The 14,067-nt window shown below is 53.1% G+C and overlaps 1 protein-coding gene across 2 annotated transcripts in view; it reads right to left on the bottom strand.

Annotated features, from left to right (window-relative positions):
• Positions 1-14,067, bottom strand: part of ANXA6 (annexin A6) — a 37,821-nt gene that overhangs the window by 6,644 nt on the left and 17,110 nt on the right. For both annotated transcript variants that reach the window (XM_084636993.1, XM_084636994.1), the window contains exons 10-20: positions 13,707-13,802; positions 12,358-12,416; positions 11,651-11,773; positions 10,893-10,951; positions 9,252-9,330; positions 8,070-8,151; positions 6,115-6,209; positions 5,213-5,326; positions 3,889-3,979; positions 2,855-2,934; positions 1,669-1,722 (exon numbers count right to left, since the gene is read on the bottom strand). In XM_084636993.1, coding sequence (XP_084493119.1) covers positions 1,669-1,722; positions 2,855-2,934; positions 3,889-3,979; positions 5,213-5,326; positions 6,115-6,209; positions 8,070-8,151; positions 9,252-9,330; positions 10,893-10,951; positions 11,651-11,773; positions 12,358-12,416; positions 13,707-13,802 — 932 coding nt within the window. The remainder of the gene's footprint in view (positions 1-1,668; positions 1,723-2,854; positions 2,935-3,888; positions 3,980-5,212; positions 5,327-6,114; positions 6,210-8,069; positions 8,152-9,251; positions 9,331-10,892; positions 10,952-11,650; positions 11,774-12,357; positions 12,417-13,706; positions 13,803-14,067) is intronic.

Raw genomic sequence — 14,067 nt, 5'->3', positions numbered from 1 at the left:
GCAGCAGCAGACTCTTCACGCAGCCCTTGGAAGCCACCTCAGATAGTTCAGGCCAGTGAGATTCTTAAACAGGCTTTGGCGCTCCAGCTGGTGCAGTGCAGGGGGTGGGGGAGAAGGGAGATGATTCTTGTCACGGGGAGTTGAAGTGTGTGCTCTGTGGAGGGCAGAGCTGTGCCAAGGGGTCTCCACGCTTGACCCCCACCAGGCTAACCGTGACTGGGTCCAGGTGACGAACCAACAGGGCACTCGTGCCATGCTCACTGGGGACCAGGGACCTTTGAAGCAAGCCCGGGCTGGTTTAGGTGCTGAAAATCATTAATTCAGCAGTTCCTGGTTGATTCAGATTAGGAACCAGGTGCAGCCCAGCCGCTTCAGCTGCCTTCCACTCTGAGATTTGGAGTCACTGCCAGCAGAACGCAAGGGATCGGTAACTCCCACAGATCAAACCACAGCAGCCACTGGTGCCAGCCTGTGCAAAGCGAAAGCGCTGAGCTTCTCCCCGTGGGACAGCCTTCCTAAGCTAACTGCAGCAGTGGTGCCCGCAGGGGGATCTGACTTTTATTTGTGTGGCCCGGAAAAATGGTGGCTATTTTGCCAACTAGCTTCTGAACAGCCAAGTGGTGGTGGTGGAGGTAAGGAGATGTTTCCTTTGATAAGAACATTTACAATCCAGGGTGCCAGACTGGGAACTTCTCAGGAGAGGGGCCTTGTCTTCTGTCATGGTTTGTAGCCGTCACGTATGTTTACAGAGCTCTGGCCACAGCAACGGCTCCAGGATATTAGAACTAGGGCTTGCAGAAATCGAGGGTGGCAGTTTTACCCAAACATACAGTTTTGTCCCAGAAATGGTTTTGCTTCACTGGGCATTTTTCTTGTGGGTTTACGCATGGGAACATCTGAGTCATGAAGGCCAGTCTTTTCAAACACGGGGGCCTGATGTTGGACACCTGAAGCTGTGGCTTGATTTTCAGAGGTGCTAAGCTCTCACAGCTCCCATTGGAGCACCTCAGAAGACCAGGCTCCTTGTTTAGGTGCCGAATGTTAGGCTCCCAGTTTGAACATTTTGGCTTTGTTGGCTTTCCAAGTGCAGCGGCTGGTGTCGTTCAAGGCAGGCGGAAGGAGCAAAGCGAAGGCAGGAGACAAACAGGGAAAGAGCCAGCAATTGCACTAACCAGCGTGGAGCTGCTGTGGAACCCAGGAAGGAAATCCTTCAGGAATGGTCTGAACAGTCTATCTGAGTCAATGCCACAGGGACCTCTGGGCAGACTGGCACACGTTACAGCTCTTCATTCAGGGCCTTGGACACCAACCAGCTCACTAACTCTACCTCTTATTAACTAATAAAATGATTGATTTAAATTCTAAAAGGAAGCCCCGCCCCCACAACTCCTCCCAGTTCTCCTAGCAGTACGATGTGATTTCTGCAAGCCCCAGCTAGACAATTCTCATGGAAAATTTCATTGAGATTTTTCCTTTAGGTTAGGAAAAGAAGAGCTACTAAGCAACGCAAACTCTTTGAAGGCCCTTCACCTCAGCGCTGGGTGCAGGGAACCTAACAGAAACAGAGCATTCTCAGATCCAAGGAGCAAAGGAGAGGTTGATAAATAACACCCACTCCCACACCCACGTCTGTGAGCATGTGTGCATGCCTGCCGGTGCAGTTCTCACCTTGGCATCTTCATGAGCTCGTGTGAGGTCTTCTCCTCCTTCGTCACGGTTGCCCTGTGTTTAAACATGACAGTGATGGAGAAAGGATCTTGGAAGAAATGTCTGCCCAGAGTAGGAAGGGTCCTTGTCTCGGCTGCCCACCCAAACAATATTGGACGGCTGAGGCTACTAGCAGTGGCAGAGAGAGTCTTTCACATGGTTGGTGGCAAAAGCCTTGGCTTGCTGACAACTGTCTGGTGACCTCTGCCTGGTTCCTAATGCACGTGAGTCTACATCCCAAAGGCCACGCACTTAGCACTAATGGGCACCCTGGGGCCTGTACTCCCTTTTCACCACTGCCAGGAGTCTCTCCAGAAGACACCTGACACACATGGATGGGGCTGGGAAGCCAGCGCTGCTGCTGCCTGTTCCGTATTGAATTAGAGGACCAGAGTCCACGGTACCATCTGCGTGGCAATGTCCCTTTAAGTCACCGGGCTCGCCAGATCTTCCCTGTTCTCTGCAGTGACAGTATATTTATCAGGAGTTTAACTGGGGCACAAAGACTCCAGGACCATCCACAGTCAGATCTCCGGTCCCACCCCAGCATGTGGGCACAGAGGACGTTTCCTCCAACACTCCTTGACCAGCTGGGATAGAGCATCACCAAGTCCTGTTTGCTAAGGACAGGCTGCCTGAGAGCCCTGAGCATTTCCTGTCCAGCACTCAGTTACCATCTCAGAAATAGAGACAAGATGGGGCCAGATCCGCAGCTGGGGTCAATCACCACAGCATCATGGACCTAGAGCAGGAGGTTGGCTTTAGTAGAGCTACACCAATTGACACCAGCTGAGGATCTGGCCCAGGGACTCTAGAGACATTTTTGTCTGGATTTATAGCTCCGTTCCCCACTCTAAAAAACGTGCCCTAGAGCGTGACCATTTGGCATGTTGCTTTCCTATAGGCCACAGGAGCTAGAAGTGAAAGATTTGAATGGGTACAGCCAACCAAAGGGCATACACCAAGGCATCCTGGTGTATTCCTCAGTTCTGCAAGCTGTCTTAGATTCTACCTGAAGAAACACAACCACATCCCTGTTAACTGTTGGGGAGAAGGGGGGCTATGAGGAAACTGGAGTTTTGCGAGGGGTTAGATTGGAAAACGAGAGTCCCATAAACAAAGCACACTGGACAAAAAGTGACCCTACCAGAGCCAGGGAGACAAGAATCCTCTTGAAGTGTCCTGATGTGTCAGAGCTCAGCGCATCCTCCAGAGATTTGTGATATGCTGAGGAGGAAGGAGTGCAAAAACAAACACAATATAAATGTGCATTCCACCTCAAAGAATCAGTCCCCGCCTTCCGCTTACGCATCCGTTTTTGCTCAGGCAGCTAATCATGCTTGCCACACGGGCCCCGGGGCTGGAACAGGGCAGGTGAGAGCAGTCCTTTGCACCTACGGCCTGTGTATCCAGCTGCCTTATTTGCACACATAAAATGGACGCACAATAGCTTTTCCAGGCACAGTTTTGGACACGGAACAGTGGGTGCTCGGAATTGGAGGCTGGCTGAAAAGCCTTCACCTGGATCCCACATGGAAAAGGACAAGCCCTTTGTTCCACAGATTCCATAACGAAAGGGCCAGATGGAGGAAGAGTGGGCGAGGAGAGGCAAGGGTAGGACATGAGTCATGTAACTGGGTCATGGCGAGGCTCCAGGACGGGCATGTACTGCTAGTTACTACGGATGGAGCTGCCTGGTCCAGGGCAGCGGGTGTTTGGGAGAGAAGGGGAGGGGCTTGGAATTGGATCCTGGGCTCTCCTGTTTTCTCATGACAGACGCTCAGGGAGAAGCGATGGTGATGGGCACTAAGACAAGAGCCTGGGTAGGCAGGCATGGATCCCGTTTGCCGAGGATGGAGATGCAGGAAATCCAGGACTTGTGCCAAGCACCTCATACATTTCTATTGCTCCTGAATGGAGGCAAGGGCCATGTGGGAGATGCTGGCCATGCCTAGAAGGCTTCAGGCCTTCATACAGCTGTGTGAGGAACCCAAGCCTGGAGCAGCAGTGGTTCATAGACCACTTACCCCGGCAGAGCTGTGCTGGGGGGAGCTTGGGCAGCATCGGTCTTGAGTCCCTCACTTTCAATAACGCTGAAATGTAGCCCTCTTCTCCCCAGGCTCACTGCCCATGCAGATTCCCCCCGGCATTTCTCTAAGATCTCTCCTCCAGCTTCCTTACCTGCTTTATATGCCTCGTTAATAGCCTGGATCTCCCGATTGTTCCGAGTGGCCAAAATTTCAATGAGAATGTTCTCATCGGTGCCAACCCCCTGGAAGCACAAAGGGAAGAGAACAGCACGTCCCTACGTTAGCAACCAACAGCACACTGCAGGATGGGAACTGCCTTCCAGAGGGATGTTGCTGGTGAAGTTAGGATGAAAACCCTCCAGGCTGGGCATTTCCACATCATCTCAGTCACACAATAAGGAAGATCTCTTTAATCACAGCAATGCTTTGTTTGACGAGACAAAATCCATAAGCACATGGTAACTCCAGGGTAAATACCCTGCTGCTATGTCCTCATTTCTGTTTATTTCCTCTGTATTTGTGGAGTCTGGAGAACCCCCCAAGACAGTGACACCTAACGCTGTGTTTATGGACCTCAAGGCAAGTCATGACTAATTCACAGCACAGCAAACAGAAACTATTCTCCTTGGATTGCTGGCTTGGTTCCTCTCCCCCATAGTTATCAGGGGATTCTCTCATTGCAGTTAGGCATTCAGTGATCCACTGGTCCTTGAAGAGCTCTCAGGATTCAAGAAGGCAAGAAAAATCCCTTTTGCCCTGAAAATCCTACAGGTGCCCATTCAGTTTTTAAAGGGAAGCTCTGCTGTTCCAAATGCTGAGAGCTGCAGCAGGCTCTGGAGATGGTAGGATGATAGGTTCTCTATCGTCATCATGTTTTCTTGTTGGGGTGGGGATATTTACGACACAGGGGATCCACAGCAAGTCTCTGAGCTGCATCTGACCCAGGGCTGCTGCTCTCTCTCTTCACTGACAAATGGTGCTGTCCCAGGTTGTCACATTTTGCTCTCCCTCCCATTATAGCTCCTATCCCAAACTCCTGCTGGCATGGCCCCGTGGGTAGAGCATTGCACGGGCCCTCAGTGAACCTGTGTCCTATTCCCAGCTCTGCCCCTGGCCTGCTGAATAACCATGGGCAAGTGACTTCACCTCCCCATGACTCATTTTCCCCACCTGTCATGATATTGACCCCCTTTTGTAAAGTGCTTTGAGATCTACTGATGACAAGAGCTGTATGACAGCTAGGTATTCTGATTATTTCTGCTTTGGGTCTGGGCCCGTCCCCTGCCTCTCTCCCTGTTAGTTTGTTGCAACAGGAGAAGCAAACGGAAGTCGCCAACTGGATGAAAGATGCCACCCTATGGCATTGCTCCCGTGCATTGGCCATGCAGCTCTGGAAGCCTGGCTAGAGTGCAGCGGGAGCACCATGTCTGACTTTCAGACACAGCTGTGGAGAATTTTTCGACCGAACAATTTACCTCCATGGCCTTCTTCAGCTGCTTGGCATCAAACTGTGCCGGAGTCATCATCAGTCCAAGGATCAGCTTGGCCAAGCTTCCCGACAGCTCTGATTTCAGATCGGCCATCAGATCCTGCAAAGGGGATGGATGTCAAGATGTTTAACTCTGTCTTCCTCACCAGTCACAGCTCAGAGCAGCTAGTGATGGAGGAAGTCACAGCTATCCCCTAATCTTCAGTGCTCCCTGCTGGCCAGCAAGGGGAAAGGTGCAGAACGCAGGAATAAGAGAGGGGAGCAAAGAAGAAATACCATGGGCAAATACTTAGGCTACCCTGTGCCTCAGTGCCCCATCTGTAAAAAGGGACTAAATACTTCCGCACTTTGGGTGGCATGACGAGAAAGTCCATCAATGAGTGTGAAGTGCACCTACTATGGAGACATGGAAATAGTATATTTAGGCCCAAATTCTCAAGTGTCTCCTCTCATTATGAGTGCCTCCGTTCTGGGATGCCCCACAGGAGACCCCATTTCACAGGCATGAGCTCAGTTCTTGGAAGATCAAACCCCAAGTTGTCTAAAGTTGGACACTCAAAACTTGAGGCATCCAAAAATTGGGGTCATTTTGAAAATATGGCCCTTAATGATAGGGTTATTTGGGGAGAACGGACAGAAGGGCTTTCCACTAAAGACCCAACTCCTTCCTGGCTGGGATTTCTCTCACAGGAAAGGGATAGATACAAAGATGCTGAACTCTATCTGAGTCTTTCCCCCACCCTTCACAGTTTTGTCAGACCTGGGGGAGACAGAGGAGACAGTAGTGGGGAAAGAGAAGGTGAAAATGAGCAACCAGACGGAAGGGAAAGAGCAGAAAGGAAGGGAAGGCGGCAGGAAGCGGTAGGGGAAAGGAGCCAGCGTCATTACCCTGCCAAAGTGAGACTTGTAGGTTCTCAAGATCTCCTGTCTCTGGGCGTTGCTCCTCTGTGTGACCACATCGATGATGGCACCTTCGTCAGTGCCTGCAATGACACAGAAACCAGCCCATGTGAAGACCAGGGGACCTCGCACTAAAGGGATGGGCCTGGAGGACAGGCAGGCACAGACTGAGCCAGTCCAGGCTCTAGACAGGGCCACTCAGCAAAGTCCAAGCTCCTGAGATGTGTTTGCTGCCACAAGGCCTGTGAGGTGGGAAGTTGGGTTTCTAGGGGTCTGGGAGCCCTGCTATCTAGACCCTTCTCAGCAGGAATGCGAGGGGCTTGGAGCAGAGGCCTTCCCCACCCTAAGGCCGTTTCTAACAACAGGCCTGGTATTCAGAGTCAGTCTGGAATGGCTGGGACACTATGCTCATGACATCCAAGGCAGTGGTGTCACACGATCACCCCAAATCGGCAGCACTCCCCAGAGGTGCTTGTGCAGCATCTGCCAGCCACGGGGGAGAACCTGACCAGAGAGCTGAGCAAAGCTGGCAACGGCACCTTCTGCCAGCAAAACAAACGAGCACGCGGGGGGAGAATTTTCAAGTGTCTAGACAAGGACAAGTCCCATTTTCAAAAGTGACTTAGGTGCCTAAATCCCACTGAAAGTCTAATGGGTCTTTTCTAGCTCGGGTAGCTACGATTCTGGGATTCTCCCCTACGAGGAGAAAGGTGAGGCTACAGCTAACTGTTAGGTTGACATTAACCCTGCTTCCTCCTGACCCACAGTGTGTCAGCCATGGCATTATGGCTCAGGCTCGTAAGGCTACAAATAGGAGAGCAGACGTACAGACCTGGGCTGGAGTCTGGGCTGTGAGACCCTCCCCCCTTGCTGGGTTTCAGACGCCAGGCTCCAGCCAGAGTCGAAGTGTCTATACTGCTAACTCTGAGAGCCACAGTCAGTTGAACCAGTGTCAGGTATCCCAGACACTTTCCTCAATGTAGACACCAAAGGGCCTGATTAGTTTATCAGCCTGCCAGTGAAGGGGTTGTTCCCTACTGTATGTTCTCCAGTCTAATTTTCAATGACCTAAGAGATGGGCTTTAGCTGTCCAGAGAGAGAAGCACACTCCAGAAGATCCCACTGGCAGGACATGTCCTGATATTTAGTCTAAATTTCCCTTTGATCACATTTCATCACATCCTCTGACACCTCTCCTGGGCCACCCCAAACAGCCCCTCTCCTTCCTACTTGTAGACCAGAGCTGGGTGAATTGAGAGCAACTATCCACAAACATCTCAGTCACCCAGGTGCTCATCTCTTCCTGTTGTTTCCTTTCCACAAAGATGTGCACAAGCAAAGTGCAGGAACCCAGGTGTTCATGGGAAGTGGATTTGGAGCCCATGGCCCAGAATCGTCTACTCAGGAATCAGAGTTTGTTCCCTAACTAAATAAAATTCATGTTGGGTGTAGGAGCTTCTAAAAGTTAGGCCATTCAATGGTGGTGGTGGTAGGGGCGGGGGGGGGGGGCACATAAAAAAATCACATGACTTTCGTGATCCGTCACACACGTGCAAATCTCTAACGCTTGAAGGCATACTCCCTGGCGTGAAGAGTTTGCAGATGCCTTTTAGGCTGAAATATGTTTGCAGAAAACATGCAAAACAAAGTCCGTCTGTTGAGGGACAATCAGCGATATGGAAAATGGGCCAAATTCTCTGAGTAAATCCTTCACTACAAGCTTTCCACTCTACGCAGCTCCAACTCCAGTGGCCTGAGCCTAATGCAGACAGTTCTTCATTCCAGTCGATCTGCAGAATTAGGTTTCTAGATCTTTATTCAGATAGCCTCAGTCCTTCATGGGTTTTCTGCTCTAGAATCCACTAGGGAGTGGAACATTTCCCCAGAAGACAGAGGAGACAGGGCCTCCCACCTTCCACCAGTGCCCACAGTGTCCTACTTACCAAGTCCCTTCATTGCCTTCCTCAGCACCTTTCCATCACCATCAGCATTGAAGTCTGAAGCCGGGCGCACGGTTCCTCTCAGCTGCAGAAATGTTAAGAGGTTTTAGATTAAATCCAGAAGCCCACTGGGCCAGGACAGGAGAAGAAACAGAGGAGAAGGCGTGCTAACCAGCAAGCCAAAGGCAAAGCAGATAGTGGGATTAGAAAGCAGTTGGGGGTCTGTGTGTGGATGCAAAGCCAGCAGTGTCCAGATACTGGCCCCCAGGGAAGAAAATAGCCAAAGAAGCCCCAAAGAAGAGGTGCTGTTGCTTGTATAAATACCATCCTCACGTCATGCTGCCTGAGAGCCAGACTAGGCTTCACCACCTCACACGCCAGGCAAAGAGACAGAGCTGAGAACTGGGAGTCAGCAGCACAAACGGGATGAAAGTCTTTCTGCTCCTGCATTAGGCCAAATTCTACCCTCGGGTGTCCTCATGCAGCTCCCACCAAAGGGAACGGAGCCATCCGTTCCCTCCACAAGCTGACTGGGCTGGGAAGGTCCTTGCCACCCAACCCAACTCTGCTCCTCATGTAATACTCTGCCAGGCAATGTTTCTGTGGGGCTCCTTGAACAGCCTCGCTGCTGGGGACAGAGCCCCCTGGTCACACACACCAGATCTGGAAAAGGTTCCTAGATGGTCTGCCACGCTGCCATTCCTCAGGGGGTTAAAAGCATGTCCACCCCCATCACCACCCCCCATAGCCCTGGGATGCCTCACCATACCTCATCAGTGCAACACCATTAATGTGGTAAACACGAGGCCCCCTGAGCCACACTGCTGCACGTGAATGGGACCTCCGTGAGGCACCGAAGCCAGCCTGCAGGTTGCACGCAGTGAACTGTGCTGACATTGCACTGGACAGCACCAGCATGCAGCCGGATCCACCAGGCTTGCATTTCAGTGTTAGCAACATGTGTTAGTAGACACACGTGCTGCCGCTGGGCATGGGGGAGCATCCAGCACCTCAGGGGTTAACTCATCACTGCAAATCAGGGAAGCCTGGTGTTAATATGCACGGTAAAGACATCCGATTGGCCAGGGCAGCAGCCAGTTAGAAGGTGCCAGCACGCAGAGGGAGGAAGCTGTGATTTCCAAGCTAGCAGGGAACAGAGGAGGAGGGATTGGAGTGGGTTCTGACCTCTACTTTAGCCACTGCACTAAGCTCCCACATCCGATAGGCCACCTGCGCAGCTTCAGGGAAGAACTCACCTGCGGCGCTGAAATGGGAGGGGATAGGACACAAGGAGAGTGAGCAACTGGGGAAACTCACCAACACAGGACAGATCAGCCAGCACCATAACCCAACCGCTGAGTGCCCCCAAGCCAAACCAGCCCACACCATCACCCGATCTCTAGTGCCCCCAAGCCAAACCAGCCCACACCATCACCTGATCTCTAATGTCCCCAAGCCAAACCAGCCCACACCATCACCCGATCTCCAGTGCCCCCAAGCCAAACCAGCCCACACCATCACCCGATCTCTAGTGCCCCCAAGCCAAACCAGCCCACACTATCACCTGATCTCTAATGCCCCCAAGCCAAACCAGCTGACACTGCAATTCAGTTCTTAATGCCCCTGGGTGCAAATCAGCCACCATTCTAACCCAGTCCCTAAATGCCCCTCAGGACAAATCAGCCAGCATCCCAACCCAAATCTGCAGCCCTTTCCCCACAGCTTGAAGCTTAATGTGACCCAGAGCTGCTGAGAGACTAGTGGGGCTTTTGTGCATTGTCAGGATAAAGCAACCAGATGAGGCGGGTGAGTTGAGCCTTGGGGGCGGAGGTGTGTTTCACACTAGCATTGCCAGGACGCGGGGTGCTGCCAGCTCACTAAGCTGACACTGCATCTGCTGTTCAGCTGCTTCACTGCGCTCTGGGTCACTGGTAGGTGACGAGGCGCTGGCTCCAGAACCTGAGCGATTGGTGGGCCGGGAACAGGGCAGGGAGGTTCCTCTGCTCCTTGCACCCAGCACTGGGGGGACAAGGACAAAGCATTCTCCCCACCATTGCTTACAGCATGGGACCCACTCTAGTCCATATCCTGCATCTGCTGTGCTCCCCCGGTCACGTCCCTGCCTTCCCCCAGCTGGCAGCAATAGGGTGCCGCTGGGGGGACCGCAGGACTGCGAACAAGGCTGGTTTCTCATCAGAAGGTGCCTGCCGGTGCTGGGGCTCACATGGGTTTGGACAATGGCCCCGTCCCTGCAGGGTGGGGGGAGTTGGGTTGGGTTTTTACAGCTGCGTTCAGGGGCAGCTCCTATGAAAGGAGGCTGTTTCACGCTGGCATATCACCAGTGGGAGAGTGACTCCGCTGCAGATGTGGAGGGGGCCCCGTGCCAATGCAAGCTGGAGATACGGGAGAGCGTGGCATCCCTTCAGCAGCTCCCTCAAGCCCATGGACCAGGCAGCTACAAATGCTTCAGCTCAGGTGGGGCTGCCCCCAAAGCCAACGTCTGACAGGGGCCCCTAGAGGCAACGATTCGGGGGGAGGGGGATATTAGGGGATTGGGACAGGACTACAACCCCTCTGGTTGCGCTGACCATGTGGACTACGGGACCTGCTCCTGCTGACGTCAGTGCAAGAGGATCAAGCCCATGATGTGGACGCTCCACTTTGGCACCAGACCAGCGCTGCGTGCCTTTCCCTGGACTGCGGTGGGCCCCAGACGGAGCTCCAGTCAAGGAGGCTGGAGAGCCTAGTGTCTGGCCTCCTCATAGACCCTGACGGAAACTGGCGGGACAGTACAAGGTAGGCACTGGGTGCAGCGGGCGTGCTTACTCATCGTCTCCCCCACACAGCTTCAGCAGGGCCTTCTTGTACTCGCCGGACGTGTCGTCCTGCAAAGGAAGAGGCAGAGGGAGACGCTAAAACCACACACTTGCACAGGGCAGACCTCGCTGATGGGCCTCTAGCCACATCGCGGAGCCAGGCCTCAGCCGGCGTTGTCTAGCTTGAGCAGGTCATGTGGGCGTGACGCTGGGTCTCACAAAGTAGCTCATGAGCGGGAGGGGATTTCCTGTCTGCATTCTCCAAAGGAAGCCGAGGCACAAGGCAGAGAGGGGCCGGTGGGGGTGCCACCATCCAACACACTGTGGATTCAGGAACAAATCAGTTTGGCAACATATTAGGTGGAGCTTTAACCAGCCTGGGGCGGTGGAGCCCCAAAGCTCACTGCAGTTCTGGGGGTGTCCTGACCAACAGGGGAAAAAAAATCTAGTCAGAGCCTTCCAAAAATGCCTGAAGGATGATTCCAGGGAGCATTGGAGAGTCTCTCCCTAAAGCTGCCTCAGCAGCGAGTGGGGAGTAAGGGGTTCTGCACGTCAGAGAAGAGGCTTTTTCACAAAGCCAAAATCAACCTCAACAGCTCCCCAACGTTCTCCTGTTGGTTTTCCAAGCCCTCCTCCCTGCCGCCCCTCCCCACACTGTCAAAAGATGGGGCAAGGATGGGATTCCCTGGCACCATGTCTCTCCTTACGTATGTGGTTGGGATCAAAGCTGAATTACTGGGTATTCTTCCGGCAGTGCCCTCTGTTTACCTTAATCATGCTGTGCAGGGACTTCTCATACTTCGTCCTAAACACTTCCCGGATATCCAGCATGTCGATCTCGCTGCGGGAGACCATGATGCGGATCAGCGTGTTGTCCTTGGTCCCCAGCCCCTGGAATGGATGCCCCACAGGCCACGGCTTAGTTACACAATCATGCCAGAAAGTCACAACTTGTTTGCAGACAATTCGCCAGCTGAGAAAGAGGTGAAACCCTGGACGGGGGCGGTTCTCTCTGCGCTAATCACCCAGCTGGGCTCCCAGTACCTTGCGAAACCAGCCGAATGCCAGCTAGCCAACGTCCCTGTGGCCCATTGTCAGAATCTCTGCTCATGCACACTGCTAGTCCCCAAGCCTCTTCAAGGTTAATTCTCCTGGAGCTGGAGCTGTGCAAATCTTCTCCTAGGGCTCAGTTTCAGAGGAGAGCAATGAGCACAGTATCATTATGCTCGCCTGGGCTAGGAGTTCCATGGCCAGAATGAATCTGCCCAGATTGCTCCCATCCCTCTGTCCCATGCTCTGCTGAACTCTCCCTGCACCCGCCCGGGTGTTAGAACCCTGCCAGGCCTGCGCCCGGAAGAGAGAGCCCCTTTGCCTCTCACGGACTAAAGTAAACGGGGCTTGTGCCTCGCTTGTGGGGTTTCCCTGACACAGCATCTGCGGAGCTGGGGCTCCTGAGAACCTCCTGCACCACTCACCTTCATGGCCTTGTAGAGCCTTTCAGCGAAGTACTCTGGGGTGCTCCGGATGCACTTTACTGCAGGAGAAACAATGAAGGTGAAAAAAACAAGAAGAGTCACAAAAGTCCAGTGACCTCATTGGCCAGCAGAGGAGAGTGGCTTCCTTAGCCCTTCAAACCACAATGCCCCAGCTCAGGACACAGCCGACTCCTTCAAATCTTCCAGGCTCCTGGTCTCTTCCCCCACACCTCCACCATCACATTAGATGCTGCTCCCAAACCACCCCCCCGCCCCAGATTCCCCAGCCTCAGTTATTCTCTCTGTACCGGGTCTGTTTTCCTCCTTTCCCAGTATAATTCCAGAGGCTCCCTCTAAAGTCTATTGTAGCCCACCCGCAGGACAGTGGTCTCCCTCTAAGGTGTATTGTAACCCACCCGCAGGACAGTGGTCTCCCTCTAAGGTGTATTGTAGCCCACCCGCAGGACAGTGGTCTCCCTCTAAGATGTATTGTAGCCCACCGCAGGACAGTGGTCTCCCTCTAAGATGTATTGTAGCCCACCCGCAGGACAGTGGTACCCCTCTAAGGTGTATTGTAACCCACCCGCAGGACAGTGGTCACTAAAGAGCCAGGATGTTATTGTGTTGTGGTGCCTCAGATGTCACAGCTGTCGGCTAATCTAGTTAGAGGGAAATGAGAGTAGCATTGTAGATGCTGGTGTGAGGTAATAGCTGGTAAAGGTCTTTTTAATGGTGGGTCAAATCTTGGAGCTCTATTTTCCTGCTGCAGATTACAGGTCATTCCTGTAGACATGGGACCTCACAGCTCTTCCTCCTTCCTTACCCCCTGCAATAACGGGGGTACGGACTGAAGGAGGACTGCAGGATTTGGGCTTGCATTGATTGTCCGCCCAGAATCTCTTTCTGAGACAGGACACCAGACTTGACAGACCGTGGCCTCATGCAGTCGGGCAAGTCCCACATTGGTATACGTGGGGGGACCCAGTGTGTTTTTCCACAGGGATTAGCATCAAATATTCAAACTTGGGTGCCTCAAGATGGGCACCTGGGGCCTGATCTAAAGCCCATTGATACCAACAGGAATTCTGCCATGGACTTCAGTGGGCTTTGGAGTAGGCCCCATAATCCATGTTAAGGCACCTAAATAAAAGTGGCCCATTTCTGAGAGGGGTTGAGCACCCACAACACCAGGTGACGTCAGTGGGATCACGGTATCAGAGAGTGCTCAGGTCTCTTCTTCAGCTGTCAAAATATGGAAACGGGCCCTTCACTTTAAGTCCCCACATTAGACCCTTTTGGCTTGAGTGTCTCCTCCAGCCCTGCCCCTCCACAAGACAGCACCAGCTCACCCACTGCCAGCATCAGCTTCTCAATGTCCCCGGACAGCTCGCCCCGGATGCTGTCCTCGATGGGCTTCCCGGAAATCTTCAGATACTCGTCAAAGACTGTGGGGTGAAAGCAGGAGAGAGGCCCCGTCACAAGCCACACTGGCATGGCCCACAGGCGGGGGAAATGGAGGCCAGCGCCTTTGTGGGGGAGCAGACAACACTCTGCACACTGGGGGCTCTCAGAGGCAGGGATTATTGCCTTTTAGGTGTTTGGCTGGCAAGAGGCCGTAGAGCATCCAGGTGTTCTCAGTAACCCTGCCCATTGCTGCGTGGGAGGAGGAACTGCTCTGTTGTGTTTTCTCTTCACTGCCATATGCCAGGG

Source organism: Lepidochelys olivacea (assembly GCF_965140295.1).
Source record: "Lepidochelys olivacea isolate rLepOli2 genome assembly, chromosome: 8".
Lineage (NCBI taxonomy): Eukaryota > Metazoa > Chordata > Testudines > Cheloniidae > Lepidochelys > Lepidochelys olivacea.
This window is presented reverse-complemented; position numbering and strand designations above follow the sequence as displayed.